Source organism: Microtus ochrogaster, chromosome 21 (genome assembly GCF_000317375.1).
Source record: "Microtus ochrogaster isolate Prairie Vole_2 chromosome 21, MicOch1.0, whole genome shotgun sequence".
Taxonomy (NCBI): domain Eukaryota; kingdom Metazoa; phylum Chordata; class Mammalia; order Rodentia; family Cricetidae; genus Microtus; species Microtus ochrogaster.
The window spans coordinates 301154-327173 of NC_022022.1; the positions used below are offsets into that span (position 1 = coordinate 301154).

A 26020-nucleotide genomic window follows, 5' to 3' on the forward strand; every position below is an offset into this window, starting at 1 on the left:
CGCAGCTACTGCTGCTGTAGACACGACCAGTGTCCTTAAAGAGCCTGGGCGCAGCTACTGCTGCTGTAGACACGGCCAGTGTCCTTAAAGAGCCTCTGTGTCAGAAGGACCCCAGAGGCTGATGACATGGGTGTGAGTTCTAGCACTCACATGGTGGCTCACACCCCCACTCCCAAGGATCTGTCTGCTCTTCTGGACTCTGTGCACATTGGAAACATAAACTTAAAAAGACTGCAGAGCCTCTGGTGGTTGGGAACATGTGCCAGCAAGTGTGCATCCCTGAGAGAAAGCCAGTTTCTGAATTGGTCCCAAAGGACTTGTGAGCTCATGGAGCCGGGTGATGCAGGTGGCAGGTGTGACTGGAGCAGTGAGATCGCGTCTTACTGCTCCAGGTGCGCCTGAGTGGGCCTCTCCATCTGCCACATAGATGCCCGGTGTGCCTAGTACAGCAGATAGCCACTTTCTAAGGTAGATTGTCCAGCTTCCAAAGCTCATGGCTCCCAGGTTTCTTCTGGTTCCCTCTTTTGCAGCCTGCCAGCCTCAGACAGGTGGAAGGCTGTTATAAGGAGGGCCTCTTCTTTGTCCCAGCTACCCAGCTAGCCTAGCTCCAAAGTAACCACACAGAAACTGTATTAATTAAATCACTGCTTGGCCCATTAGCTCTAGTTTCTTATTGATTAATTCTTACATATTAGGTTAACCCATTTCTATTGATCTGTGTATCACCACGAGTTCGTGGCCTTTCAGCAAAGTCTACCTCTGGCATCTCTCCGACTCTGCCCTTTCTCCCAGCATTCAGTTCTGTCTTCCCTGCCTACCTAAATTCTGACCTATCAACAGGCCCAAAGCAGTTTCTTTTTTTCTTTTTTCTTTTTCTTTTTTCTTTTTCTTTTTTTTTTTTTTTTGGTTTTTCGAGACAGGGTTTCTCCGTAGCTTTGGAGCCTGTCCTGGAACTCCCTTTGTAGACCAGGCTGGTCTCAAACTCACAGAGATCCACCTGCCTCTGCCTCCCGAGTGCTGGGATTAAAGGCGTGCGCCACCACCACCCGGCTTAGCAGTTTCTTTATTAACCAATGAAAGCAACAAAAAGACAGCAGGACCTCCTACACGAGAAGGCCTGTCCCCATCCCCTCCAGTCTCCCAGTGCTTGGTCCTTAGGTACTTAAAGCCATCTTGGTGGATCCTCAGCCTCTCCATCCCCAGGAGACTGCCTAGTGCTCCCATCTCCCTGGATAACAAGTTGTCCAAATCATGGTTCCTGAACCTGTCAGCTCTTCTCCTATAGCCACAACGCCAGCCCAGCTCCCATCCTGGCCTTGTCTGAAGTGCAGCAGCTGGGTCAGATGTTCAGTGCTGACCCTGGGCGGGAGCTTCAAAGCCTCTTTCACTGCCTCACTGCTCAGTGACTGTGCGTTGTCCAGCAGGCCCTGGGTTCTGCTTTTAGCACTAGAGGGAAGGCAAAGGAGCTGGAGCTACTTGGGAGTCCTTTATTTACTATATATACAGTGTTCCGTCTGCGTGTACGCCTGCAGGCTAGAAGAGGGCACCAGATCTCATTACAGATGGTTGTGAGCCACCATGTGGGTGCTGGGAATTGAACTCAGGACCTCTGGAAGAGCAATCAGTGCTCTTAACTGCTGAGACATCTCTCCAGCCCCGGGAGTCCTTGTTGAACATGGATTCTGCTCTTGAGAGGTCCTGCAGAAGTGGCTAGGGCATCCAGATGGCCATAAATACTTAGTGGTAGGGACTTCCCACTTGTCTTAGTTGATTTGCCACAGACCCATCCACATTGTTGTAGGGGACCTGGGCTGGGAAGGGGCCTGGCACATGGGGTCTGTTTTCCTCATACCCCATACATTGTTCTCTTCTTTGGTTTCAGGCTCTTCACAGAGAGCAGAGGGAACTGCTGTCAGTGCTGAGGGCACCTGAGTGAAGAGCCACCAGACACCAGCGCAGAGGGCAGTCATGGTCCTATGGAGTCCGTCCCCACACACTACCTTCAGATTCCTGCCGCCATCTTCTGCCTGGAAGACTGGCACTCCCACACTGCATCAGACACCAGGCTTTGTCTCCTGGAGTCGTAGCTAGCCTTGGCCCCATGCCCTCCTTCTGGTTCTCCAGCCCTTCCTGGACTGGACTCGGGATAGTGTTTTCAGTCTGCACTGATTGCTGCCTTTCTGAACAGCCTAAGGGCCCTTGCCATGTTCTCGCCACATCTGTAAATAAACTTCCTCTATCACACTGTAATCTGTGAGGATGTGTCTTTGCCAGGCGCCTGGGGTCAGGACCACTTCTGGACTCCTAGGCTCTGTCTGTAGTCAAGACATCAGTCTGAGGGCTCTGGAAGCCTACAGGCTAAGGAGTTGGTTGTTTTGTAGCAGGACCCAGGACCATGAGGTTCCCTGAGGTCAGGACGAGCTGCTGTGTGCCGCTCTCTGGGGCACAGAGTGGGGTGAGGTCCCAGCATAACTAAGCACTTTACCTGTTTCTCCCACCCCATTCTTCTCTAGGGTGGGGCAGATATTCTTTTCTCCTTAACCCAAGGGCTGCTCGTGTAGAGGACAGAAGACACCGAAGTGATCCTGTGCTGTCACCTGTCACCATTGTGAATTCAGGTTGATGGCCAGGTGACTGCAGACAGTGAAAACGGGTCAGGGGTGGGAGTAGCAGGTCTGTAATCCCAGCACTCTGGAGGCAGAGGCAGGAAGGGCTGAGTTTGAAGCCAGCCTGGGCTACATCCTGAGACCATCTCAAAAGAACAAAAAGGTCAGACAGGTCACCTTCTCATTCCCCACCCCACCCTGGCTGAGACAGTGGTGGCTCTCAGGTGGGAGACAGGGCCAGGGTAGGATGCTCTGTCCCTGTGAAGACGGGAATAGGCCCTATCTGAGGTTGACACTGACAGAATGGAAACCGCGGGCTCAGAACCCAGACGTGTGTTCCGTACACGTACATCTTGCAGGTCTTCCCACCAGGGTCCACCTTCCTGGTCTGTGTTGCTCCGTCACTGTGCCAGAACTGAAGAGGCCATACTCACCTTTGTCAGCCGAGGTCTGTGAACTTTTTTTCTCCTGGTCCCATTCGACCTGTCTTAGTTAGGGTACTAATTACTGTGATAAAACACAACGACCAAAGCAGCTTGAGGAAGAAAGCTTCACTGGCTTACACTTGAGTATCAGTGTCCATCGAAGGAAGTCGGGGCAGGAAGCTGGAGTCAGGAGCTGAAGCAGAGGTCATGGAGAGTGCTGCTTACTGCCTTGCTCCCCATGGCTTGCTCAGCCCACTTTCTTCTAGAACCCAGGACCACCAGCCCAAGATGGTACTATCTATCTACCCTGGGCTTGGCTGCCCCCTTCGATCACGAATTTAGAAAATGCCCTACAGCCAGATTCATGGAGGCCTTGTGTCAACTGAAGCTTCCTTTCAAGTTGACAGAAAACTAAGGACACACCACCCACCCTTTCCCCACTTGAACTGAGCTTTCTGCGCTGGGCAAATGAGGACATTGCTGGCCGCTCCTTTCCTGGGGTTTGGCTCCTGCCCACGTGGCAGGCACTGAAAATCACAGGCTATGGGACCTGGAGCCCAGTTCATCCCAAACCTATTTTAGACCTTTGCACCATCTCTAGGGTACTCATAGGGCCCAGCCAGTGCTCTAGCTAAGGCTGAAGGAGATAGAGAGACTAGGAGAGGAGGGGCAGCCCCAGGCGGAGTCAGTCTGGCAGCCTCTGATTGTGGCCCACACTCTACAACCAGGGCCTTGCCCAAGGCAGCTGCAATCACCAACCACAGCATCCCTTGGATTTGACATGTTGAGCCAGGGCACATGACCCCCCAATTAGTCCTGGCAGCATCCCCTGCCCCGCCTGCTCACACTGGGGGCACAGGCAGTGGATATAAGTGGTACTGGAGGCTGAAGGGCACAGAGCAGACAAGTTCCACACAGCATCCTAGTGCAGAACTGGCAGGCACCATGAGGACCCTCTCTCTGCTCACTCTGCTGGCCCTGGCTGCATTCTGCCTCTCTGGTCCAGCAGGTGCGTTTCCTTCTTGTTCATTTCTAGGGGTAACCGTACTCCTGAAGGGTGTCAGGAAGCAGAGCTAACTGCTTACTCTTTTCTTTACAGATGCAAAGCCCAGGGGCTCAGAGTCTGACAAAGGTACTGGTAGGAAGCCTGGAGGCTCAGCCCTGCCCCTCACCCTGTCTCCAGCTCCCCCTTCCCCTGCCTGGCTGTCCCCACCTTTCCCCCCTGACCATCTCCCTCTGCTGCACAGCCTTTGTGTCCAAGCAGGAGGGCAGTAAGGTAGTGAACAGACTCCGGCGCTACGTGGGCCATGGACTTGGGTGAGTGGGAAGGAGGTGCTGTTTGGCTTCCACATTGGTAAGGAGAGGTTGGGGGGTCCCCCATGAGCTGCCAAGGGCTGTACAGTGCAAGTCGATTCCTCGTGTGCGGCGGGAAGAGGGTGTGTGTGCCACATGTTGGTTGATGCTTCCATTTGGTGTTTCTCAGAGCCCCAGCCCCCTACCCAGATCCCTTGGAGCCCAAGAGGGAGGTGTGTGAGCTCAACCCCAATTGCGATGAACTAGCAGACCACATTGGCTTCCAGGATGCTTACAGCCGCTTCTACGGTACCACTGTTTAGGGCGGTCTCAACTCCGGCTACTCCAGGATCCGGCCCTCCCGGTGTCCTCTCTGCCCTGCAAGTGCGGGTGGGTGGCACAGCTGCTCCAATAAAGTCCAGATGAGAAACTGGGTCCCGTCTGTCCATTGTAGGGGTTCAGGGGGTGGTGATGGGGGTGGCGGAAGCGCTCACACTCAGTCAGAAAGCTACAGTCCAGTTTATTGTACTGCTTTGTTGTGGATGGCACTGGAGGTGGCTTTCTAAAGTCCAGCAGCCCCCCTCCCCACAGTGACCCCCACCACATCCGCTATGTCACTGGGTACACATCCGAACATACGAATCAGCAAAGGCCTGGTCACAATGACAAGCAGAACAGGCAGCTCCTGTGTGGACACACAGTTGCTGACAAGGGGCCCAGTCTGGCCCTGGGGCAGGGCAGGTATGTGGTGCAGACGCCTCACAAGCACCCAGGATGACCTGAACTGAGCAGATCACGTGAGAGGCCCCACACCTCCAGCTCTGCCCCAGCCTAGGTACTTGTCCCCACTTGCTGCCCTTCGCTGCCTGCTGCTGCTTCTCAGGCCCCGTCAGGGCTCCTCCGCCTCCCTCCATGCCACTACCAGAGATGGGCTCACTGCCGTTTAGCCTGGACCTCCTCTTCTAGTGGGCCACCCTGCAGCAGGGGGCAGCTTCCAGGGCTGCGCAGTAGATAGGCTGTGAAAGCAGCGATGATGAGCAGGTTCCCGATCACTGCCAGGCTCAATGTGGCCATGGTGGCCTCCAGGCCAAGGGTGGGTTCTTGCATGGTCAGCCAGGCTTTACGGGATCCCATATCAACCAGCACTGCCTCCAGCTGGAAGTGGGTGCCCAGCACTGCACAGATGTGGAACAGCTGGTGGCTATGGCCTGAAGGGAGGGGTTAACTGGTTAGGCACAGAAGCCTCACAGTTTTGAACAGACTGACCTGTAACCTGGGGCAGTCACCTGCCCACTGGGCCTGGGAAGGAGAAAACCAGATCCCTGAAGGTTCTGGAAGAGCGATTGGACTGAGCTGCATAAAGCCCTAAATTCTGTGATTACTGAGGGCTGGGTGGGGCGCAGTGGAGGGGGGACTGGGACATCCCTCTTGGCTAGGATACCCCATGTTCCAGTCTCCCTGCTCTGCCAGGCCAGCCTGAGCCAGGCTTGTGCTCACCAATATAGTCGAAGCGCCCAGGTGCCAGGCGCTCTGGCAGACGGGCTGCAAAAAGGAAGCCTGTGAGCAGAGCGCAGAAGAGGTGGTAGACATGGCTGGAGCTCAGTGCCTCCTGCCCGCAGCTGTGGGTCCTGCCCCAGCACAGCTGCAGCTGGTAAGAGAAAAGAGAGGCGCTGGGTGCTGGGCACCAGGGTCCTGTGCCGGAGAGGACAGAGAGCTGAGGAGAGACTGATGGAGAGCCCTGGTGCTTACCCTGTAGAACAGCGGGAGGTTGTCAAACAAGAAGGGGTAGGCAAAGGCCGAGGTGCGCAGAACCTTGCTGAGCCTCGGGCTTTCTAGCTCTGGGAACCTGACAAGCAAGAAAAGCAGGTTGATCTCCATCCCTGGGATGAGTGCAGATCAAGAAGTTATTTTGGGTCAGAAGGGGGTGAAGGGCCTCAGTGGCTAAAAGAACATCAGGAAGCATGTGTTGAGGCATGCCTGTAACCCAGCATTGGAAGGTAGAGGCGGGAGGTCAGCCTTATAGTTCAAGACCCTGTCTCAGGGTGGTGGTGGTGCCCGCCTTTATTCCCAGCACTTGGGAAGCAGAGACGGGGATATCACTGTTTTTGAGGCCAGCCTGGTCTACTGAGTGAGTTTCGGGTGGGTGAGTGGGGACCCTGTCTCAAACAAACAAAAGGAAGTGAGGAAAAAGAATAAATAAAAGGAAAGGAAGGGAGAGAGGGGAAGGAAATAGGGCTGGTGAGATAACTCAGCAGGTATGGTAAACACAAATATATGTAGTAAAAAATAAAAGAGAAAGCCCTCAGGACACAGGATCCTCGCCCCGCGTCTGTTAAGTGGCCACAAAGAATAAAGACATCTGCCTTTCCAGGATAGCACACTGGCCAACAGTAAGGCCTCCTACTAGGTTGGGTACTGGGGTGGCTCAGAAGCAGTGCAGCAACCCACCGCGAGTAGCAGGAGAGGCCGGTGCACAGGAAGGAATTGAGCGCAGCGGCAGGCACGAAGAACTGGTGCAGGCGACCGTGCAGCCAGGAGGCCGGCATGGAGTAGGCGGCATAGGGGAAGGCACAGCCTGCGGCAAGGTGCAAGTTGAGGCCTGCGGGCTCATCCTCTGCGCCCCACCATCACCCACTGCCCTCAGCTCACCCACGCTGTAGAGGCTGAGCGCCCCGTAGTCCAGGAAGTAGCAGATGTGGCGCACACGGGGCGACATGGAGCTAAAGGTGTGCGCGCAGCAGGATGCGAAGGGGTAGAGGCAGGCGGGCAGTAGGAAGACCAGCAACGGCAGGTGGTACGGCTCCGCGGGGAAGCCCGAGCTACCCAACGCCAGGAGGCGCCACAGGAAGTACCTGTGCCGGGCACCTGCTCAGGCGCTGGGACCAGAGTGCCTGACCAGTCCCTGCCTGCCTGGCACCCTCTCTGAACCTAAGGCAGAACCTTTGCTCACCAGGTGGGTAGGAAGTGAGTCCAGATGTTGACTGTCTCATTGGTCATCTGGAAGGAGCTGAGGACACAGTCTAAGGCTGAGCTTGTGGGGCGTCGGTAGCCAGACATGATGTTGTCTTCCCAGAACACCTGGAGGTGGTGGAGGAAGAGAGCAGAGGGGTCATGGTATGCAGGCCTATCCCCTGCATGAAAAGTGTCTGGTAGCCTGGCCTTTAATCCCAGCACTACTGAGGCAGAGGCAGGCGTTCCATGAGTTCGAGGCCAGCCTGGTCTACAGAGTGAGTTCCAGGACAGTCGGGCTTCAGAGAGAAACCCTGTCTCGAAAAATAAAGTGTCTGGAAACAGGATCTCAGTTGTCCCAAGCCAAACTCAGTCCAACCCCTTTCTTACCAGTCTTCCAAACTCACAGACCCATACTGAGATTAGGTAGGATTGGGGAATACACACATAGGGTGTTCTGCAGTAAGGGACTCTAGATGGAGGGATATTTGGGGAGGGGTCGCAGGTTCTATACTGCAATAGAGAGATGAGAAAGTTAGCTTGCAGGAGGAGCTTCCCTACTAGCTAACAAGAGGGAAGTCTTTGTCCCAGTGAGCCCTCTGGGGAGAGGCTAAGTTGGTGATGGGTTGGGGCCCCTCACCCGAGGGACCTGGTGGACTTGAAGAAGTTGAGGCAGCTTGAGACTGAGCATAGTGGCCAGGTATCTCCACGTTGTCCTGGAGATAGAACAGGGGTGGGTTAGGGATTAGCACCCAGCTACAGGTTTCTACAACCAGATTCAGGGTAGAGTCAACCACTGAGTCCAGGATGGGCTCCTACACGGGTAGCAGCCGGTGCTTTCTGGACCTAGCTTGGGGCATTCAGTCCTGCCGCCGTGAAGGTCCTCAGCCTCTGCCGGCCGGTGTGCTGTAAAGGGCCCCCAGCAGCAAGGCTGCCTCCTGTTAGAACCCCGTTTGGTCCTCAACCAGACTTCAAGGAGTCTCCCCCCTACCCGACGCCTCAAAGACGGAGATAAAAAGGACAAGGAATTAGGGGGTGCGCTCCTCTTTTCGAAGGAGACCACCTGTGTCCTTGAGAGTACTTGGGACCCCTGCCCCTCCTGGGTCCCGTGCCCCTCAGCCCAGACCTGCGCGCCGCGTCCGGGTGGCCTCGGCTCCGCCTGCCCCGCCCTCCCTTCAGCCGCCTCGCCAAGCACATTCCTTGGCACCGGCGGGGGCAGGGCTAACGGAGTAGGCTGGGCCGCTGACTTAGACCCTTCCTCCTGCCCCAGGCTAAAACTTCCCAGCGAAATCCACCCTCTTTTCCTGCCGCCAGCTTGGCCCGTCCGGGGAGTATTGCAGGACTCTTGAGGACTTACAGTGTTAGTCAGTCAGTCTGTCTGTCTGTCCTGTGAGCTTGGTGCTAAGGACCTTGCCTAGTTTGACAGCACAAACCTTGTCCCCAGGCCCTTCATCCCAAGTGAAGAGGCGGTGTAGGAGAGGTGCCTATCCTGACTGCTGCCCTCTCCCTGGGAAACGATTCTGGGAGAGGTCCATCTGCCGTCGCAATAGGGTCTGGAGATCTCCGCAGCAGAGAGGAATGCGAGGCTGGGCCGATACTTCATCTCCCAGAGACTGACCTGGCTACCAGCTAGTATCCTGGAGTGGCTGGGGATGTGGGCCATGCCTGGCAGGATGAGGAGACAAAGGGAAGCTGGGAACAATCTTAGCCTTGTCTATTAGTTTTGGAGTAGCAAAGAGGTGGCCCAGTCCATTAGCAGGCAGCTCGCTTGGGCTCCTACACACCACCAGCCCTCAGCGTGAGTCTGGGCCCACTTGACTGCTGTCTTGACCAGGACACCTGGTCCAAGTCCCCTAGGATCTGAGATTGCCAGGCAGGAGGCTCCAATGCCAACTTCAGCTGCATCTCAGAAGCCGTTCTTGCTTTGCCCTTGGCGAATGTTGGGACACCTGTGAAGGGCATTGTCAATCTATCTGATTTACCCTGACACAATGAGTTGCCAATTCAGTAGGGTGGGTATAAAGAACCTTAGCTTCAAACTCATTCCTTATTCCTCCTGCAGGACAGCACCCAGCTGGGAACACCCAGGCTGCAGATTCATCAATGTTCTGTAAACCAGGACTGGTGATGCTTCCTGTGCTCCCAGAGATGAAAGAAACCACCAAAAGTCCAAGGCCGGGTTGGTTACACAGCAATTTGAAACTCTCTAAATCCCACGTGCTGGGGATACAGTTGGCAGTGATGTGGAAGAGACACAAGGTGATAGAATTGATGTTATGACTCAGTAATAGATTCACCTAGGAGACATTAAGTAACATGAGCGGAACTTAGCTACAGGAGCACTGGGAAGTACTGGGCGAGTGGGTGCTGGGATGTAAATGTTCGCTGATTCTCATGACAAAGGAGACAGTGACTAATGGGTCAACCAAAGGCAAACCTCTTACAAGGAAGCCTAGGGCGATGTAGGGTCACAAGCATCAAGTCCAGGTCGGCCATTAAGTCTTCTTTGCTGTGCCACGCCTTTAATCCCAGCACTCGGGAGGCAGAGGCAGGCGGATCTCTGTGAGTTGGAGGCCAGCCTGGTCTACAGAGCTAGTTCCAGGACAGGCTCCAAAGCCACAGAGAAACCCTGTCTCGAAAAATCAAAAAAAAAAAAAAAAAAAAAAAGTCTTCTTTGCTGTTATGGGGGGTGGAGGGGATGATACAAAACTCTGCCAAGTAGGCAAGACCCTGGGTAATAACTATTCAGAACAGAACACTGGCCAGACATAGTGGTGCATGCCTTCATAATATTTGGGAGGCAGAGGCAGGCAAGGATCTCTGAGTTGGAAACCAGCCTGGTGGCCTATAGAGAGTTGCAGAAAAGCCAGGGATACACAGAGAAACCCTGTCTCGAAAAACCAAACCGCTTGTTTACTTAAAAACCTGTGGTAAGGGCTGGAGAGATGGCTCAGAGGTTAAGAGTACCGACTGCTCTTCCAGAGGTCCTGAGTTCAATTCCCAGCAACCACATGGTGGCTCACAACCATCTGTAACAAGATCTGGTGCCCTCTTCTGGCGTGTGGGCATACATGGAGGCTGAACACTGTGTACATAATAAATAAATAAATCTTAAAAAAAAAAAAAAACCTGTGGTAAGAGCCGGGAGGTGGTGGCACACGCCTTTAATCCCAGCACTCGGGAGGCAGTGGCAGGCGGATCTCTGTGAGTTCAAGACCAGCCTGGTCTACAAGAGCTAGTTCCAGGACAGGCTCCAAAACCACAGAGAAACCTTGTCTTGAAAAACAAAAAAGAAAAAAAAAAAAACCTGTGGTAATACACACTGCTTTTGCTGTGTGATCCACCTGCTTAAACCATTAGATGTGCAGTCTTCTAAGTCAACCTGGGGTCGGGAACCGAAAGAAACTTAAGGATGGCAGTATTTATAGCATGTATAAGTGCAAAGTTTACATGTTAGTAAAATCTGTTCAAGGTCAATTTTGTGTGTGTTTTGCCTGGTGCCTTTGTAAGTCTGAAGTGGAAGATGACATCAGATCCCCCTAGAACTGGGGTTGTGGATGGCTGTGAGCCAACATGTGGGTGCTAGGACTTGAACTCGGGTCCTCTACAAGAAACAAGTGCTCCTAGCCACTGAGTCATCTCTCTGGCCTTGGCACTTAAGGGCTCGCCTCAGAGTGTGCAGTGACTTCCCACTGAAAGGCGTATCAGTCTCTGACAGTAGAGCACTTCCGAAAACATCAGGTTCCCCTTACCCCCAGGACAGAAGGCACGGCAGACAGAGTGGGCTTGGGGGCGGGGTCTTTATTAAGTGATGCTTGAGTCTCAAGTCTCTGCCAGAATTGGGATAATCCCAACTGTTCCCTGGTTTTCCCAAACCCTCTGTCTTAGCGGAAGGCAAGAAGCCAGCTCCTCTAAGCACAGCCAAAGCAGCTAGGCCAGTTGGGGTAAGGAGGGGAAAGCAGAAAAGAACCCAGCCCCAGCTATGCTCTGCTTTCAGGCTGAGGTGTAGAACTGGGGTAGCCATGGCCAGAGCTCTTTGCTCACAGGGTGCCATTCTGACCCTGAGCAATTCATGATCTCTGCTTCTGTGTCACTTGGCGTTCCAGAAGCCAGCCCCTGCTTAGCCAGGGCTGTCATCCTGGGGATGGGCGTAAGGAGGGTAGTTCAGGGCAGAGGGCCCCAAGTAAACCGCGTTCAGGGATCTTCTCTGCCACCCTTCCTCCAGCCCTCCCTGGATGGTGAGGGGGGTGGCCTTGGCCCTCACTCCCTCATTGGCACCCCTTATCCAGCACAGCAGCCAAGAGCACAAAGCACAGTGACTGTGGAACTGGTGGGGAAGGGATGGCTGCTGGCAGAAAGCCAGTAACCCCACACCCTAAGGGCCTGGAAGCTGGAGGTGGCAGAAAGGAAGTGGGGCCTCAGAGTGTGCAGCCCCTGCTCTATGGTGTAGGCCATTTCAGGCCCTGCTTCCCTAAGAGCCACCTCAGCTGGCTCCAGAGCTGCCCTGTCCCCATGGAAGACGAGGGGGGAGGGTCCTTGAGGATAGGCAGGGTCTGCAGAGAACCACGCAGACACTTAGCATCTCCCAACTCTTCCCTGAGAGCCAGGGGCCCAAACTCCGAGCCCCACCCACCCTGTATCTTGGGTGAGGACAGGGCCCTTCTGGTGTCCTTTCCTCTCAGAAGTCCAGGAACTGCTCCAATGAAGTGCAGACACCCATGCCTGCCCCTGCCCCGCCCCGCCCCGCCCCGGGACAGCAGGGGTAAGGTGGAAGGCTGGAGAGGGCCCACAAGCCACTCCTACTCCAAGCACTTCCGCACTATCCTGATTTCGCCTTAGCAACAGGGCCCCATCCTCCCAGCTGGCTCCTGGGCCCTCCCTGCAGCCTCAGTGAAGCTGGACTTCCTGTTTGCGTGTGGTGGGTGACTGCAGGTGGTGGTCCTGGTTGCCAGAGAGCGCAGGAGAAATCTGGAGTCAGCCCCACTGCAGGGCTTGGGGCCCAATCTCAACCAATCTCCTTCCACTGCCTGTAGAAGTCCACAACATTCTTGACATCCACACTGGCATGGGCGGCAGCTTGCAGGGCGGCCTGCGGAATGATGGAGGAGGGAAGATGAGGGAAAGGGCAGCTTGTCTGGGGCATCTCAAGACGACTCTTCTCGAACCCGGGACTCACCTGCATGGGCCCAGAGAGCACACTGGGGTTGTCCAAATGAAGGCCTGTGATGATGGTCACCATGCCACTCGGGTCCTCCTCCCCTGCCCCTTGGGCCAGAGTTAGCTGTCTGCAGCTGTCCAGGATCTTATAGAGAGTCCTGAGAGTGTGGGAGTAAAGGGAACAAGACCACGCATGACCATAATCTGAACATAAAAATCTCCTGGGGACAAGAGAAAACAGGCAGCTGGTGGCAATGGATCCTAGAAGCTGGCCCTAGAGTATGTGCCAGGAGATGTTGAGCCCAGGCATCTCTGGGTAGGGGAGTTCACAGAGGGGCTAGCAGAGTCAGCTCTGACAGGCTCTGGAGAGCGGGCTGACACTTTACCAGGCATCCGCATCCTGCCGCTTCAGTTTATGCCGTTCAAAGCTCTTTCCCATCTCCTTCTGGCAGCGAATGTATCTGCAAAGGAGACCACAAAGGTGGGGACACGGTTTACACAAAGTAGGCCATTGTGGCTGGGGAGGCGTGTCAGCTCAGGGAGACAGGATAGCTATGTCCCTCCCATCAGGCTGTTTAGAGCCATTTTCAGGTGGCTTCTTGGATGCCAGGCTGGCTTTCTCTACTGATAGCATCGGGTTTCTGTTTTTTTTTCCCAGGGGAGGAGCTGAGAAGGCAACAGAAGCCGATGCTTTCAAGCCAGAGCTTCTGGGGGTGACCTCCAAACAAGCAGGCCTTGTTCACTTCCTGGCCAGGCAGGACAGAGAGGCAGGGCAGAGGAGGAACTCTCTGTTCTCGTTTCCTCAGTCCCAAAGGCTAGAAGGGTGGGGCCTGGGCTGGGCTCCAGCTTCTCCCTGGGTGGCTTCGACAGCCCCCTTAGTGGGCAAATAGGAGGCCTGCTCCCTAAGTCTCCAACTGAAGCTTGATAGCTCCTTCAAAGGAGCCAGAGCCTGCCTCAGAGACACAGGGCAGTGTTTCTGACTCCCCAGGGCTCTCAGCTCTTCGAATCTCCTTGTCTTGAGAGCTGAGACCTCTCCCAAAGGGGCACATGAATCGTGAACAAGGTCCCTGTCACTTGCAGGGAGCAAAGAGCTCCCAAGCACGTCTAGATAACGGACCCAGGCTACCCAAATGTCCTAGCCAGACCTGCGCTCTCTCTCACCTGTTTCCTTTTTTAAACTCTGCCTCCAGGTACCGGATCCCATCCCGGGCCCCTGGCTGTTCCTTTTTCAGCAAATCCAGGCCATCGATCACTAGCAGGCGGAGTGGGCGGAGGTAAGAAAAAGACAGTAAGTTCAGGCTGCAGACTACACTGCAGGAAATGTCTACAGGATATGGGAGATGTATGTAGGATTGTGATGCCCACAAGATTTTGGAAGCTCTTTGAAAACGTGACCAGCCAGCAGTGAGCTAACAACTCCCCCAGCGCTTCCACTGCAGTTTCTCATTACTTGCCCGTATCTTTGCAGCAATGTTTAGCACAGATGCCTATGCTGAGGCTGCAGTTCACAACCAAGACCACATATACACTGGTCCCAAAGAACACACCATCTACACCCAGCCTCCCAGATAAACTTACCTGTTCTTGGAATGATGATGATAAAGCGGCCACTAGTGGCCAGCTGGCGGATGAGAGGGAGGTGGTAGCAGAGGGCCTGGGTGTCAGGGATGAGGTAGGGAGACATGGCTGACTGGGCCTTGGGCTGCTGCAGGCTCCCTTCCAGCTGGGAGACCTCGAGCTGGTAAGAAAAGGCTGAGTGGTTGAGGCTGCAGAGAGCTTAGTGGGTGACAAAGCTTGGAGTAAAGGGACAAAGCAGAAGGAAAGCTGAGCATCATGGGGAATATTCTGGAGGCCAAGAAAGAGCTCTCAGAGTAGCTGTCCAGAGCCATAGCAGGGGAATATCTGAAAATGGACTAAGCGAAGCCAGACCAAGAAGAGAAGGATGTGACCACTGCCCACCTGTAACCGTAGCTGAGCCATGTCTCTCATGAGCCTGTTCCGCCGAGCCTCCTCCTCTGCCTACAAGGAAAGCACAGCTGTGAGAAGAGCTATGCCCTCCTCTGGAGCCAGAGGACCAGGTCTGCAGCTTGTGTGAAGTCCTGTCATAGGAGAAGAGAATTCTTCTCTAATTCACTCTACAACCCCAGGACTGACCCATGGGGAGCTCAGGAGAGGAGAAAGCAGAGTATTTTTTGGTATGTAGGGTACTACTTGTTGTGCCTTAGGCTCTAACCTCTGTACCTCTGCTCCTTCTAGCCAGGTCCTCCTCAGGGTACCAGCCACACACACCCGTGCCTGCTCTGGACCTGGCAGTGTTTGCCCAGACCTGCCCATCCTGTTCAGGCCACACATGCACCTGTCTGTCCAGCAGTCCCAACCACTCCTTCTTTTACCCAGCCTTCTTCAGTTTAGTAAGCGAACCACCAACTGCCCAAGTCAGAATGCTCAAAGTGGCTTAGGTCCTCGCTCAGCACATAAATCATCAGCTGGCCAGTCTTGTCAAGTGAACCCTCTGACTTGCACACCAGCATCCTTCCCTTACCTCAAGAACACAAGGCTCAGCCTAAGAACAACCCTTCCAGGATGCTCTAATCCACGCCTTTCTAGTCTCTGATTCATCCCTGTTCTCTCAAGAGCCACAACAGTTTTCCAGTCCTGCCCAATGCCCATCATCACCTTATCTGGAATTCTTTCCGTTTTCAAAAGGAAGTTCCAAGCCCTTCATACATTCTAAATGTGGACAAGAGTGAGACCTCTGTCACTGAAGGCTCTTAGGTGAATCAAGGGTGTCCTCAGATGTCATTCTAATGAGACCAAACCAGACAATTCTAAAAAGTGACCAATTAGTTCTCTTCAAATGAGTCAAGGAGGTAAAGACAAAAAAGGAAAAGCTGTTAGAGACTTAACCAAAGGTCATGTAGGTTGTCACAAAGAATTGGTGAAAATGGACAGTCCACACTAATAGTATACACCAAGGATAATTGTCCAGGGTTATCCTGCAGACTCCTGCACAGTTAAGAAGTGCCCTGCCCCAAATGTCAACCATGCTTTTTGAGAGGCACTGGTAAAGGAGGAAAGAACAGAACAAAGTTGACAAAGGTCACATCCTTCCAGGTTAGCCAGAAGACAGAAATGTAGAACACAAAGTGGACGAAGTTCCCTCTTTTCTCACTGCACAACTGAACCGAAACCTGACTTTCTATGCTAACTCATCACTACGAAACTCCAAGATTCCTCTGTGGAATCACCTGAGTGCAGGAAGGGGAGAGGCACACCAACTGAAGGCTAGGGCTTTACCAGTCCAGCAGCTCAGACAGATGAGGGTCTGTTGCTCTCAGAGGGAAACCTATCTCAGAAGGGCCAGTGAGAGTTGCTAAGCCTGGCAGTCACTTAGCAGTGGGACAACAGTTCCTAGCGAGCAGATGGGCTGCACAGAAATTAAACCCCCAGAACAGCACAAAACAGTCAGTTTGAGTGCTCACGGTTGGCACCAGGTATAATAACATATGCCTGTAATCCTAGCATGGCTAAGAAAACTAAATTGAAACAAATAAAGAACTCGGGTTTTCCCTGAAACGTCAGAGCCCTGGTCCCCACCCTGACTTGGTGTCTTAGAACTGTCCTTAGTTTCTCAGACATAAAAGGAAGACATAGGCACCCAAGCCACAGGAAGACTGAAGGTGAAATGACAGGGCACTTGCAAAACAGACTAAGCACACAGAGTGCTCAGTGTATGACAAGAGATGGCAGGCTTGTAAGTCAGGGACCTAGGCAGAGCAGGAACTAGGGTGGCCTGCAGCACCCAGAACCACATGAGAGGGTAATCATTGGCCCCGTCCTCACTGCTGTGGAGCTGTGAGATTGAGAAAATGCCTGCAGAAATTCTAACAGTTTTGTTTTAAAGCTGTGTAACTTCCGTATTTTTGTACCCCACCCTCATGTCTTCCTGTACAGACCAACAATAAAAGCCTTAACAAAAAGCTTGTTTTAACAAAATGTGCTTGTTCATAAGGCAGCAGGGAGTTTCCGGGGGAACATGCTCCCTTTCTAGCCTGTCAAATGTCCACAGCAATGGGGCTCAGGGGGCTGGAAGAAAGGAAGAGCATCAGAGGTCAGGGCTTGGGATGAAGGCCCGAGGCTTTCATGCCTGACACACAGTGGCCCACTCCAGCACTACAAAGGTACTAGTGTCAGGAAGGACACCCATGTGAAGAGACTGCATGTTTGCTGCGGTGTCTAAAATGCTGACAAGCATGTCGGACAGCAAATTCTCAGTGCCTGTGCTGAGCACACAGGCCACTGCTTGCTCTCTGGATGGGACTATGTCTGAAACAAGAGAGTTCCTCCATGTTGAGACCCCACATTCTGTTCCATTCCCCAGTCTTAAATCTGGTGAAAGGAAAGCACGGGAACACCTGCTAAGCACCCCTCCTCCAGGACAATAGGCACCATCATGTTCTCCCTAGTCATAGCTAATTCTATGGATTCCTGTAAGTGACAGGAAGCTAGCCAAGCAAGGTTCGGTGACTTGTCTGTTTCAGATTCAGTGGTTGATGTGGGAGGGTCTTCTGTTTTGTGTTGACTTCATTGGTTAATAAAGAAACTGCCTTGGCCCTTTGATAGGACAGAAAATTAGGTAGGCGGAATAAACAAAACAGAATGCTGGGAGGAAGTGAGACAATCGCCATGCCTCTCCTCTCTGGGCAGCCGCGATGGAGCCAGCCACCAGGTCAGACCTGCTGAATCTTTCCTGGTAAGGCTCCACCTCATGGCGCTACGCAGATTATTAGAAATGGGTTAAGCAAGATTTGAGAGTTAGCCAAGAAGAGGCTAGAAACTAATGGGCCAAGCAGTGTTTAAATGAATATAATTTGTGTGTTGTTATTTCGGGGCATAAGCTAGCCAGGCGGCCGGGAGCTAGCTGGGTGACAGGAACGCAGCCCGCTGCTCCTTCTACAAGTGGTGACAGAGATGGTCTCAAGACTAACTCAGTTTGAGGAGAGGTCCTAAGCCATACTGCCTCTACTCAAAGTGTCTCTCAGGCCTTGCTGGGCCTCTGACCTGGCTTCCCAGTTCTTCAGATAAGAACTACTTGTGCAGCTGATCCCCTTCCTCTGGTTCTTCAGGAACCCTAAGGGAAAGAGCTCCCAGGGAAGGGAAGGCTGACTCACCATACGAAACTGGGCCTGAGCCTGCTGCAGCAGGCTCTCTTGCTCAGATTGAGCGATGCTGACGAAGATGCCGACCTCGGGATTGAACTGTAGGATGCTGCCTTGTAATCTAGCCACAAAGTGCCCGAAGCTGCGGATGTAGCAGATGCGCACCACTGACTGCGGGAGAACAGAGACCCAGTTAATCTGACGGGCACTCTCACTCTCACCCGCCGGCCACCCGGCTACACCAGCCACCTCTCAGCATAAGTCTCCTTGGAAAGGCACATGGTCTGTAGCATGGGGAACTAAGTGCTAACTAGCAGGGCAAAGAACCTCGTAGGTGATCAGAGGGCCAGGTCTTAAGATAAAGAGAAAGTAAGAGAGAGTGGTGCTCAGTGTAGCTCAGTGGAAGAATGACTGCCCAGCAGGTGTATGGCCATGGGTTTGATCCCCAGTACTGCAAAAAGAGGACAAAAAAAAAAAAAAAAAAAAAAAAAAAGAAAGAAAAAGGCAGCAGTCCAGGAGTGAGGAAACAGGATCTAAAGCCATCTCTCTTCAGACTCTCAGCATCTCACGTGTAAAGAGAGACACGCTAGGTTCACACCTCTCAATTTTTTTTTTTTTTTGAGTAAAACCCTTCCTCGTGCCCTTCAGATAAAAATCTGGCCTACCCTAAAATATGAAAACAAGTCGCACTTCTCTGGTTGTGGAGGAAACTTGGTAGCCTGTTGGCTTGTTTTTCCTTTGCTGCCCCCAGATGGCCTATGTGGTTATAGACTCAAGGGAGAAAGCTGCTGACCAAAATGGATCATATGTGCTTTCTGGCTCTGCCAGTTCAGTCCTCAACTGGCCCACAGAAGCAGAAAATTCCAAGTCCTGATTAACTTTCTCTGTCTTCAGCCCAAGGAGGAGAAATGAAAAGGAAACACTAGTAATAGCACATGTTTGGAAAGATACCTGTCAAGGTAAATCTGTAGCCTGAAGGATGCTCCCAGTCTACATGTGGGTGTCCTGCCCCAGCCAAAAAACCCTGATTTGCTGCCACATATGATGAACACTTGGCACTCGTGGTAGGAAGCAAGTTCCTTACCTCCTCTAAAGCACTGAGCAGGGGCCGATCTGCATCGAAGTTAAAGCGTCTATGAGCAGTCCGGAGAGGAGGTAGGTTTCGCAGTGCCATATCCTCTGGGAGCAGCAGGCCAGCAGGGAGGTCAGGCAGCTCACAGCCTTCAAGGAGACTATGGACTTGAGGACATAGGGCCAGGCCTAGGCAGAAGGAGACTATCAGACCACTGCCCTGGAGCATAACCTCACAGGAAATACAAACCTCCTATAGAGAATGACCAAGCTGATGAGACAGACAAACGGTGGATGGAAGCAGAAGGCAGAGACACACCCGGGGCCAAGCAGGCAGGGTGAACAACGACAGTCAGCCTGAAAAGGCTCAACAGGGAGAACGGTTCCAGGAAAATGGCCAGCTCTTGGTTCGTCTCAAGAGAAAGAACAGCGGGAGTTTCTAATTGGAAGGCGGTAGAGGGGATGAACTGATCAATGACAGATATCAGTGCTCAATGCCTGCAGGTAACATAGTGATGATAATGACAAGCCTGGCCTTTCAGACTCCTCTCTGCTCTTACCTCCTCACACACAGAACCACCAGACCGGTAGGGGCAGTGTTGGTGTGGAAACTGTACTGACTGCTCTGTGCTAGGGAGGCTCCTCCTCCAAAAATCTGTTACAGGAGGGGACCAACCAGGTCTGAAGGGGCCAGTAGGAGAGGAGCCTAGTCCTAGGGTCCACTCACCAGGTCTGAAGGGGCCAGTAGGAGAGGAGCCTAGTCCTAGGGTCCACTCACCAGAATCCTGGAGTTCACCAGCTGCTGGCAACAGATTCAGCAACACAGACAGGCGGTTCCACAAACTTTGAGAGCTCTGGGGAGAAAAGGGAAACCTCCAGCTAAACAATGCAGAAAAGCAGAGCAGGTATCACACCCGGGTCCTTGTGCTATGAGACTCAGAGGGACTTGTTAGGCAGATTAGCAAGAAGAAGTTCATAGAGGACTTGGGAATTGGACTGAGGAAGGGTGAAGTAGAGCCCTGAGCTGAGACCCACAGGAAAGGAACAGGGCCTCTCACAGTAAACGAGACCACAACACTCCACACTAGCTTGCAATGAGCTCAAGACTGAGGCTCTGATTCCAAGGCAGTACAGGCATGGACCACGCGACCCCTATGGCAGCAAGCCTGACCAGACTGGCTCATAAGAGTACCTCTTCTAAGCCACAGTCCCTGGCTGGAAAGGCTCAACTTTGTCCCAATTTCCCATCTCTGTTGCTATCCCCTACTGTATTTTTGTTTATTTGTTTGTTTTGTTTGGGGAGAGGGAGGTCGAGACAGGGTTTCTCTCTATAACAGTCCTGTCTGCCCTGGAACTCACTTTGTAGACCAGGCTGGCCTTGAACTCAGAGATTCGCCTGCCTCTGCCTCCCGAGTGCTGGAACTAAAAAGGCATGCACCACCACCCGGCCTTTGTTATTTTTCTTTCCTCTGTATTCTTTCATGTTTACTGAGTCTGTTTCCAAACATTACCCAGAGTGTCAGCTATTAAGCCAACTTTGGGAAAATAAAGCAGAATTAACAGCTTCCTCTCTGTCCCCTGGACATTGGTTCTTTGCGGGAAAAGATCATGCCTACTCTGGCCAGGCCAATCAAGTTCTTGACAGACCACCAGGCCCCTTCTTATCTCATCACCCTTCCAACCTTGTAGAACCTGAAAATGTAGGATGTGGTGTAAAGACCTGTGCACAGACGATGATGAGGTCAGGGTTGGTCCGCAGCCAGTCTAGGAAGACCTTCACAGCAGGAAGGAGGCCCTCAGCCATCAGGGCCTGCAGCTTCTCCTGAAGGCTGCGCTCATTGCGACAGGAGCGGCTGCTGGACTCGCTCCCCTCTGACTCAGAGCCATCCTCAGAGGCTGGGGTGGGGCAAAGGAGAGAAAACTGGGGTAAGCAGCGAACAGCATTTAGCAATGGGCTTCTGTACTTTCAGGAAGTGTTACCTACACATTCCACCCACCTAGACTCCGAGTTCTGATTCTCTCTCACCGTCAGATCCCTCCCCTGTTGTTCTGGGCCCACTAACTTTTAAACCAAGAGCTTTGTGCTGGGATTATGGGAGTGTATCATGATACCTGCGTTCATTTCAAATTTCTTAAGTCTTAAAAATTGCACCCCATGCACAAAAAGTTCCACCCACAGCTCGACTATGTTAGCCACTAGGAACACAAACAGAGAAGACATTACTTAGTTCTCCCAAAGCTCAGTCTATCTCAAGACAAGTACACCAGTGAGGTCTCACCAGACAGGAGAGGGTAGAGGCTGCAGTAGAGCAGATGGTAGAGGTTACCCACAAGGAGAAGATGTCACTGGCTTCAAGTAAATCCCAGATACAGTGATTTTTTTAAATAAACAATCTTCTGGGCAGTGGTGGCCTTTAATCCCAGCACTCAGGAGGCAGGGTCAGGCTGATCTTTGAGTTTGAGGACTCGACTCAGACAAAACAAAACAACAACAACAACAAAAAACCCAACCAACTGACCAAAAAAAACCAAACAAGTAGTGGGGCTTTATTAGGGCAAGAAAAGCCATGCTTCTGCATGCTTCAGACAAACGGGGCATTCTGTACAAAGTCTGGAGGTTAAAGACAGCATTTAGAACAGGGCTGACAGCTCTTCCACTGCAGGTTGCTAAGCTAGGCAAGATAGCACCCTAACCATTGGGGAGGCTGCTCTGTGGTTAGCACATGGTCAGCACACACGAGGTTCTAGGTTGCCTACACAGGAGTAGCAGAAGAAAGGACAATACTCTAAAATGGCCTAGCCTAGTACTTGACATAGAATAGGCTCCAGGGCCGGGCGGTGGTGGCGCACGCCTTTAATCCCAGCACTCGGGAGGCAGAGGCAGGCGGATCTCTGTGAGTTCGAGACCAGCCTGGTCTACAAGAGCTAGTTCCAGGACAGGCTCCAAAACCACAGAGAAATCCTGTCTCTCTGTGGACCCCCCCCCCAAAAAAAGAATAGGCTCCAGGAATGCTGCTGAAGATCTCTCCTTCGGTAATGACACTGGAGTGTCACTCAGTACTGCTCTGACAAGAACACTGTGTTCAGCTTTGGGGAACGTAGGCAGAGCTGGATACCATGAGGGAAGGAAATCCAACCACCAACAGGAGGAAAGAAGGGCCCAAAGGCACAGAGCAGTGTGGTGAAAAAGCAGCAAGACAGCATATGCTGAATGCTAGAAAGACTTCTGACAGCAAAGCACCAAGCAGGAGGTAGAGGCTCAGGTACCTGGCTCTAAAGGCTTGTCCACATCTCCATTGACACACGACCTGTGACTGTCCACACTGTTGGGTTCCGTGGTGGGCTGCAGGAGCAGGTTGCTGAAAGTGGGGGCCAGTCGGAAGCAGCGCTTGGTCTGGAACATCTGGGTGGACATGGCCTGCAGATTGCTGGCATCGCTGGGGCCCAGAGGGCCGTTGAGGGCTTCAGGAACCTCTGACCTGGCCTGAGGAGGCTCCAGAGCTGGAGACCTTGTTCCCTCTTCATCCTCCATATCTTCCAGGTCTGACCGGGACTCCTGGCTGTTCATTTCTGAGTCTGTCTCTGCATCAAAAGCAGTGCCCCTGCCTTCTAGACTCTTATCAGAGCCACTGTCTGAGCCGTCACTGGCCTGGACAGAGTCATGGCTTGAGTCTGATTCAAAACCTTCACTTAGGTCACTGTCATCACCAGCTTTAGGAGGATGGTGGCGGCGGCGGCGGCGGCGACGAAGACAAGAGAGTCGGGAGTGTTTACGGCTCTTTCTACCCTCATCAGTTTGGGGCATCACAGTGGGAGGCTCAGGCTCTGGTTCCTCTTTTTCTAGTAGTTCTTTTGATTCTGGTTCATCTGCATACAGGGAAAGGTTAGGGAGATGAACTGGACATGCCCTCTCACACCGAGCTCTCACTACACGCAATTCCCTCCTTATCCCGTCTCATGCAAACTTTCCAGTCATAGCCTCCCCAGCCTCAAACCTGTGCCATCACTCTGAAAAGCCGAGACAGGGTTCTCGCCCTCTTCCAGCTCCGCCTGCAGCCGTATGTTGACATGATTAATAAGGTGGGAGAAGAGGGCAAGGGTGAAAGCAATGGCTGCACTGTACTGCTTGGATCCTAAAACCAGAACAGAAGAAGTGACCACCATCAATTTCAACTTGTCTTACCTGCTCTCAACTCATCCAATGACCCAATTATTCCTCAAAGCTGGTTGTTGATTTAAAAAAAAAAGGTTTCTCAAGTCTCTTGAATAGTACCCACCTTCTCACAAACTAGACTGTAGCAGCTCACCCCACCTTTTCATGTAGGTGTATCTTCTCGTCCTAGCTTACCTCTCTTGAGCTTTGAGACTGTTTCTGGTAACCCAAGAGTTTTGGCACCTAGCACCATCTCTCCCACTGCCTCTCCAGAAAGGTTTTCAGGCTGTTTTAAGTGCTCTGATACCAAGGCTGGACCCTGGAGAGTATACAGCTGTCTATGGAGGGGGTTTAGGGGAGAAGTAAGAACCCAAAGCTGCCTCTGCTCCTTTACAGGAGGTGCCATCAGAAGACTCTACACACCGGCCAGTAACATGGGCTGGAAGGGATCACTGTGGAAGACAACAGGACAGTGGGGAGCAGAGGGACATGGTGGAGTACCTGCTCTCTTTAAACTGTGCACACCCATAAGGCAGATAATGGCCATCTGAAAGATGAGGAGGTCAGGGAGGTAAGCATATCCACTTTCGCACTCTTCCTCTTCCTCGTTCGTTAGGCCAAGGTTGGGAGAGGAGGGCAGGTAGAAGAGGCAGAGGTTGAAATCCTCTAGGACAGACTGGCAAAGTGAGGTCAGTTCTGAGTCCATGGAGCTATGGGAAGGCAGGAAGAACAAGGAATGTCACTGATGGGTGGGGGTGGCAAAGAACTGACAAGTCAAAGAGTCTAGGGATGCAGTTCAAGGGTAAAGTGCTTGCCAGGCATGCATAAGGCCCTGGGCTCAACCCCTAGCACAGAAATAAACAAACAAATAGGTCAGCTACACATGACGGTGCATGCCTTTAATCCCAGCACTTGGGAAGCAGAGGCAAGCAGATTTCTGTGAATTAAAGGTCAGCCTGATCCACATAGCTACACAGTGTCAGGCGAGCAAGGGTTACAAAGTAAACCTGTTTCAAAAGGAAAAAAAAAGAGGAAACACTAAAGGATCCTATAGAAACTTAAGAGACTGTGGGGACTGGGGAGTGTAGGGGGAACGACACCACAAACATAGACCAATGTATATCAAAAGAAAATAAAACCGAAGTTGCCTAGTATGAACAAGGTCCTGCTTCAATTGATAAAAACAACAAACAAAACAATAATTGAGGGTATTTCAGACTCAGTCCCTTAGCAACTATCAGCATCTAATAAGCACTCACTGTGTCTGTCAGGATGGGCCCAGACACAATAGTGAGGAAAGCCAAAGATGAGCCAACTGGTGAGCCTCTCCCACAGAAACCATACTTCAGCAAAAGTAAGAAGCAGTCAAGGCAAGAGCTTGCCTGACACCATTCCAGCTCATGCTCACTTCTACTCACCTACTTTTGGGCTGTAACAGGCTCTGCAGGTACATGAAGTTTACCAACAACCTCTTAATGTCTTTACATCTGGAACGAGAGGAACCCAGAGTACACGCTGAATGGCCCTACAGTCCCTGTGGTTCCACTGTAGTCACTGCAAAATGTCCTCCTCCCCACAGGCCCCACTTACCGCTTTTTGCTAGGGGAGAGCTTCCTGGTCTCAGACTTCTTCAGCTGATGGTACATTTTGGCTGCCTTGTCATATAGCCTCTTAAGGTTCCCATAGGCTCCCTCAAAGGACACCTCTGACTGGATGCTGAAGGAGAAACAGGGTTAACTACTGCATCTGAACAGAGGAATAGGAGGAAATGGGAAAGGTCACCTACTGGGGGCTTAAGACCCATTACTAGTAAATAGAGGGCGTTTCAGCCTCAGTATCTGTGTACATAGTTGGGGAACGACTCCTGAACCATCTTTCCTGGACACATGGACAAGGATGTGATGGAGGAAGGTCATTGGTTAATTAAATAAAGAAGCTGCTTGCCCTGATGGGTTAAAACATAGGTGGGAGGAGTAAACAGAACAGAATGCAGGGAGGAAGAGGAAGTGAGGTCAGACTCAACAGCTCTCCTCTCGGGGGCAGATGCCTCAGAGAGACACGATGCTCCACTCTTGTGGGCAGAGGCGAGAGCTCTGCTCTCTGAGGCACACACGATGAAGCTCTGACCCAGGATGGACGTAGGCTAGAATCTCCCCGGTAAGCCACCTTGTGGGCTACAGCAGATTATTAGAGATGGGCTAGTCCAGGTGCGAGAGTTAGCCTAAAAAGAGGCTAGATAGAAATGGGCCAAGCAGTGATTAAAAGAATACAGTTTCCGTGTAATTATTTCGGGTAAAGCTAGCCTTGCGGGCAGCGGGGTGCTGGGGACGCAGCCCCGCCGCTCCTAACACAACAAGGATGGGGACACACACAAACACTCACACATGTTCTCATGCACGCGTGACAGTCATCCAAGTAAAGGTAGTATCTTCCTTACTTTCCTTTCTATATGAAAGGGGGCAATTAATCCTAACTTGTTACAAGTTTAACTTACCATCCCTGAAATACTATCTCAACTTACAATGGGGGTCAGCACTGTGTAAGCATTTACTACAACTAAATATATTTACCTGAATTATTTGTTAATGCCGCAACACTTAATCTGGGTCTGGCACACAGGGTACCCTAATATTATCTACATACAAAGATAAGAAAAAAAAACCTGCAAGAACAAACTACCAAAGTGGTTACATAGCCGGCACATGGTAGTGCTGAATCTTCACCATGAACTTATTTCGTTACAAAACCAACAACTTTGGCAGGCACTATGTGACACTTTTGTCTTGGTGTTGTTTTTGCCCGTGTAATGAGGGCTGGCCTTGAACTCCTGATCCTTCTGCTTCCGATTCTCAGCACCCACAAGGTAGCTCACAACCATCTGTAACTCCAGATTCACGAATCTGATGCTTTCTTCTAAGAGCCTCATGCACCAGGTACAAATAAGACACATATGTAAGCAAAACACTCATACACATAAAATAAAGAAAACCAGAAAATTTTTTTTAAATGAATTTAAACAAAATAGGGTGGATGGTAATGGCAGGCACCTGTAATCACAACACTCAGAAGGAAGAGGCAGGTGGATCTATGTGAGTTTGAGGCCAGCCTATCAAGATAGCCGTAATTGTTACAGATAGAAACCCTTTTTTTTTGTTTGTTTTTGTTTTTTTTTTTTGAGACAGGGTTTCTCTGTAGCTTTGGAGCCTG

General features: G+C 52.0%; 4 protein-coding genes across 11 annotated transcripts in view; 2 read left to right on the top strand and 2 right to left on the bottom strand.

Moving 5' to 3' along the window:
- LOC101984860 (polyamine-modulated factor 1) overlaps positions 1–2244 on the top strand; it is a 30612-nt gene extending 28368 nt beyond the window's left edge. For 2 of the 3 annotated variants that reach the window (XM_005356873.2, XM_026784020.1), the window contains one exon: positions 1883–2244. In XM_005356873.2, the coding sequence (XP_005356930.1) occupies positions 1883–1936 (54 nt within the window). In that variant the 3' untranslated portion in view covers positions 1937–2244. The remainder of the gene's footprint in view (positions 1–1882) is intronic. The other variant, XM_026784022.1, reaches the window with a different exon arrangement.
- A 1562-nt stretch (positions 2245–3806) lies between these two features.
- Positions 3807–4743, top strand: Bglap (bone gamma-carboxyglutamate protein). The gene is made up of 4 exons (XM_005356875.2): positions 3807–4040; positions 4131–4163; positions 4279–4348; positions 4515–4743. The coding sequence occupies exons 1-4, from the start codon at positions 3830–3832 to the stop codon at positions 4645–4647; spliced, it is 447 nt and encodes a 148-aa protein (XP_005356932.2). The 5' UTR covers positions 3807–3829; the 3' UTR covers positions 4648–4743.
- Positions 4744–4827: 84 nt separating this feature from the next.
- Paqr6 (progestin and adipoQ receptor family member 6) lies at positions 4828–8994 on the bottom strand. 6 transcript variants are annotated; one of them, XM_026784207.1, is made up of 8 exons: positions 8707–8994; positions 7923–7989; positions 7275–7402; positions 6974–7176; positions 6773–6899; positions 6074–6170; positions 5822–5972; positions 4828–5532 (listed from the first exon to the last, which is right to left on the bottom strand). In XM_026784207.1, the coding sequence occupies exons 1-8, from the start codon at positions 8934–8936 to the stop codon at positions 5258–5260; spliced, it is 1278 nt and encodes a 425-aa protein (XP_026640008.1). In that variant the 5' UTR covers positions 8937–8994; the 3' UTR covers positions 4828–5257. The 6 variants fall into 6 exon arrangements, with proteins under 6 accessions (XP_026640008.1, XP_005356933.2, XP_026640010.1 ...); XM_005356876.3 differs by having other exon boundaries at positions 7914–7989; positions 8707–8990; XM_026784209.1 differs by lacking the exon at positions 8707–8994 and adding an exon at positions 8631–8652 and having other exon boundaries at positions 7914–7989.
- A 2065-nt stretch (positions 8995–11059) lies between these two features.
- The window catches only part of Smg5 (SMG5, nonsense mediated mRNA decay factor), a 28124-nt gene continuing 13163 nt past the window's right edge, over positions 11060–26020 (bottom strand). Inside the window, exons 8-22 of the mRNA XM_005356878.3 lie at positions 24404–24529; positions 24232–24300; positions 23315–23523; positions 22656–22793; positions 21928–22527; positions 20381–20556; positions 19439–19514; positions 18674–18849; positions 17602–17760; positions 14390–14449; positions 14009–14168; positions 13592–13682; positions 12817–12891; positions 12450–12588; positions 11060–12362 (exon numbers count right to left, since the gene is read on the bottom strand). Coding sequence (XP_005356935.1) covers positions 12279–12362; positions 12450–12588; positions 12817–12891; positions 13592–13682; positions 14009–14168; positions 14390–14449; positions 17602–17760; positions 18674–18849; positions 19439–19514; positions 20381–20556; positions 21928–22527; positions 22656–22793; positions 23315–23523; positions 24232–24300; positions 24404–24529 — 2338 coding nt within the window. The 3' untranslated portion in view covers positions 11060–12278. The remainder of the gene's footprint in view (positions 12363–12449; positions 12589–12816; positions 12892–13591; positions 13683–14008; positions 14169–14389; positions 14450–17601; positions 17761–18673; positions 18850–19438; positions 19515–20380; positions 20557–21927; positions 22528–22655; positions 22794–23314; positions 23524–24231; positions 24301–24403; positions 24530–26020) is intronic.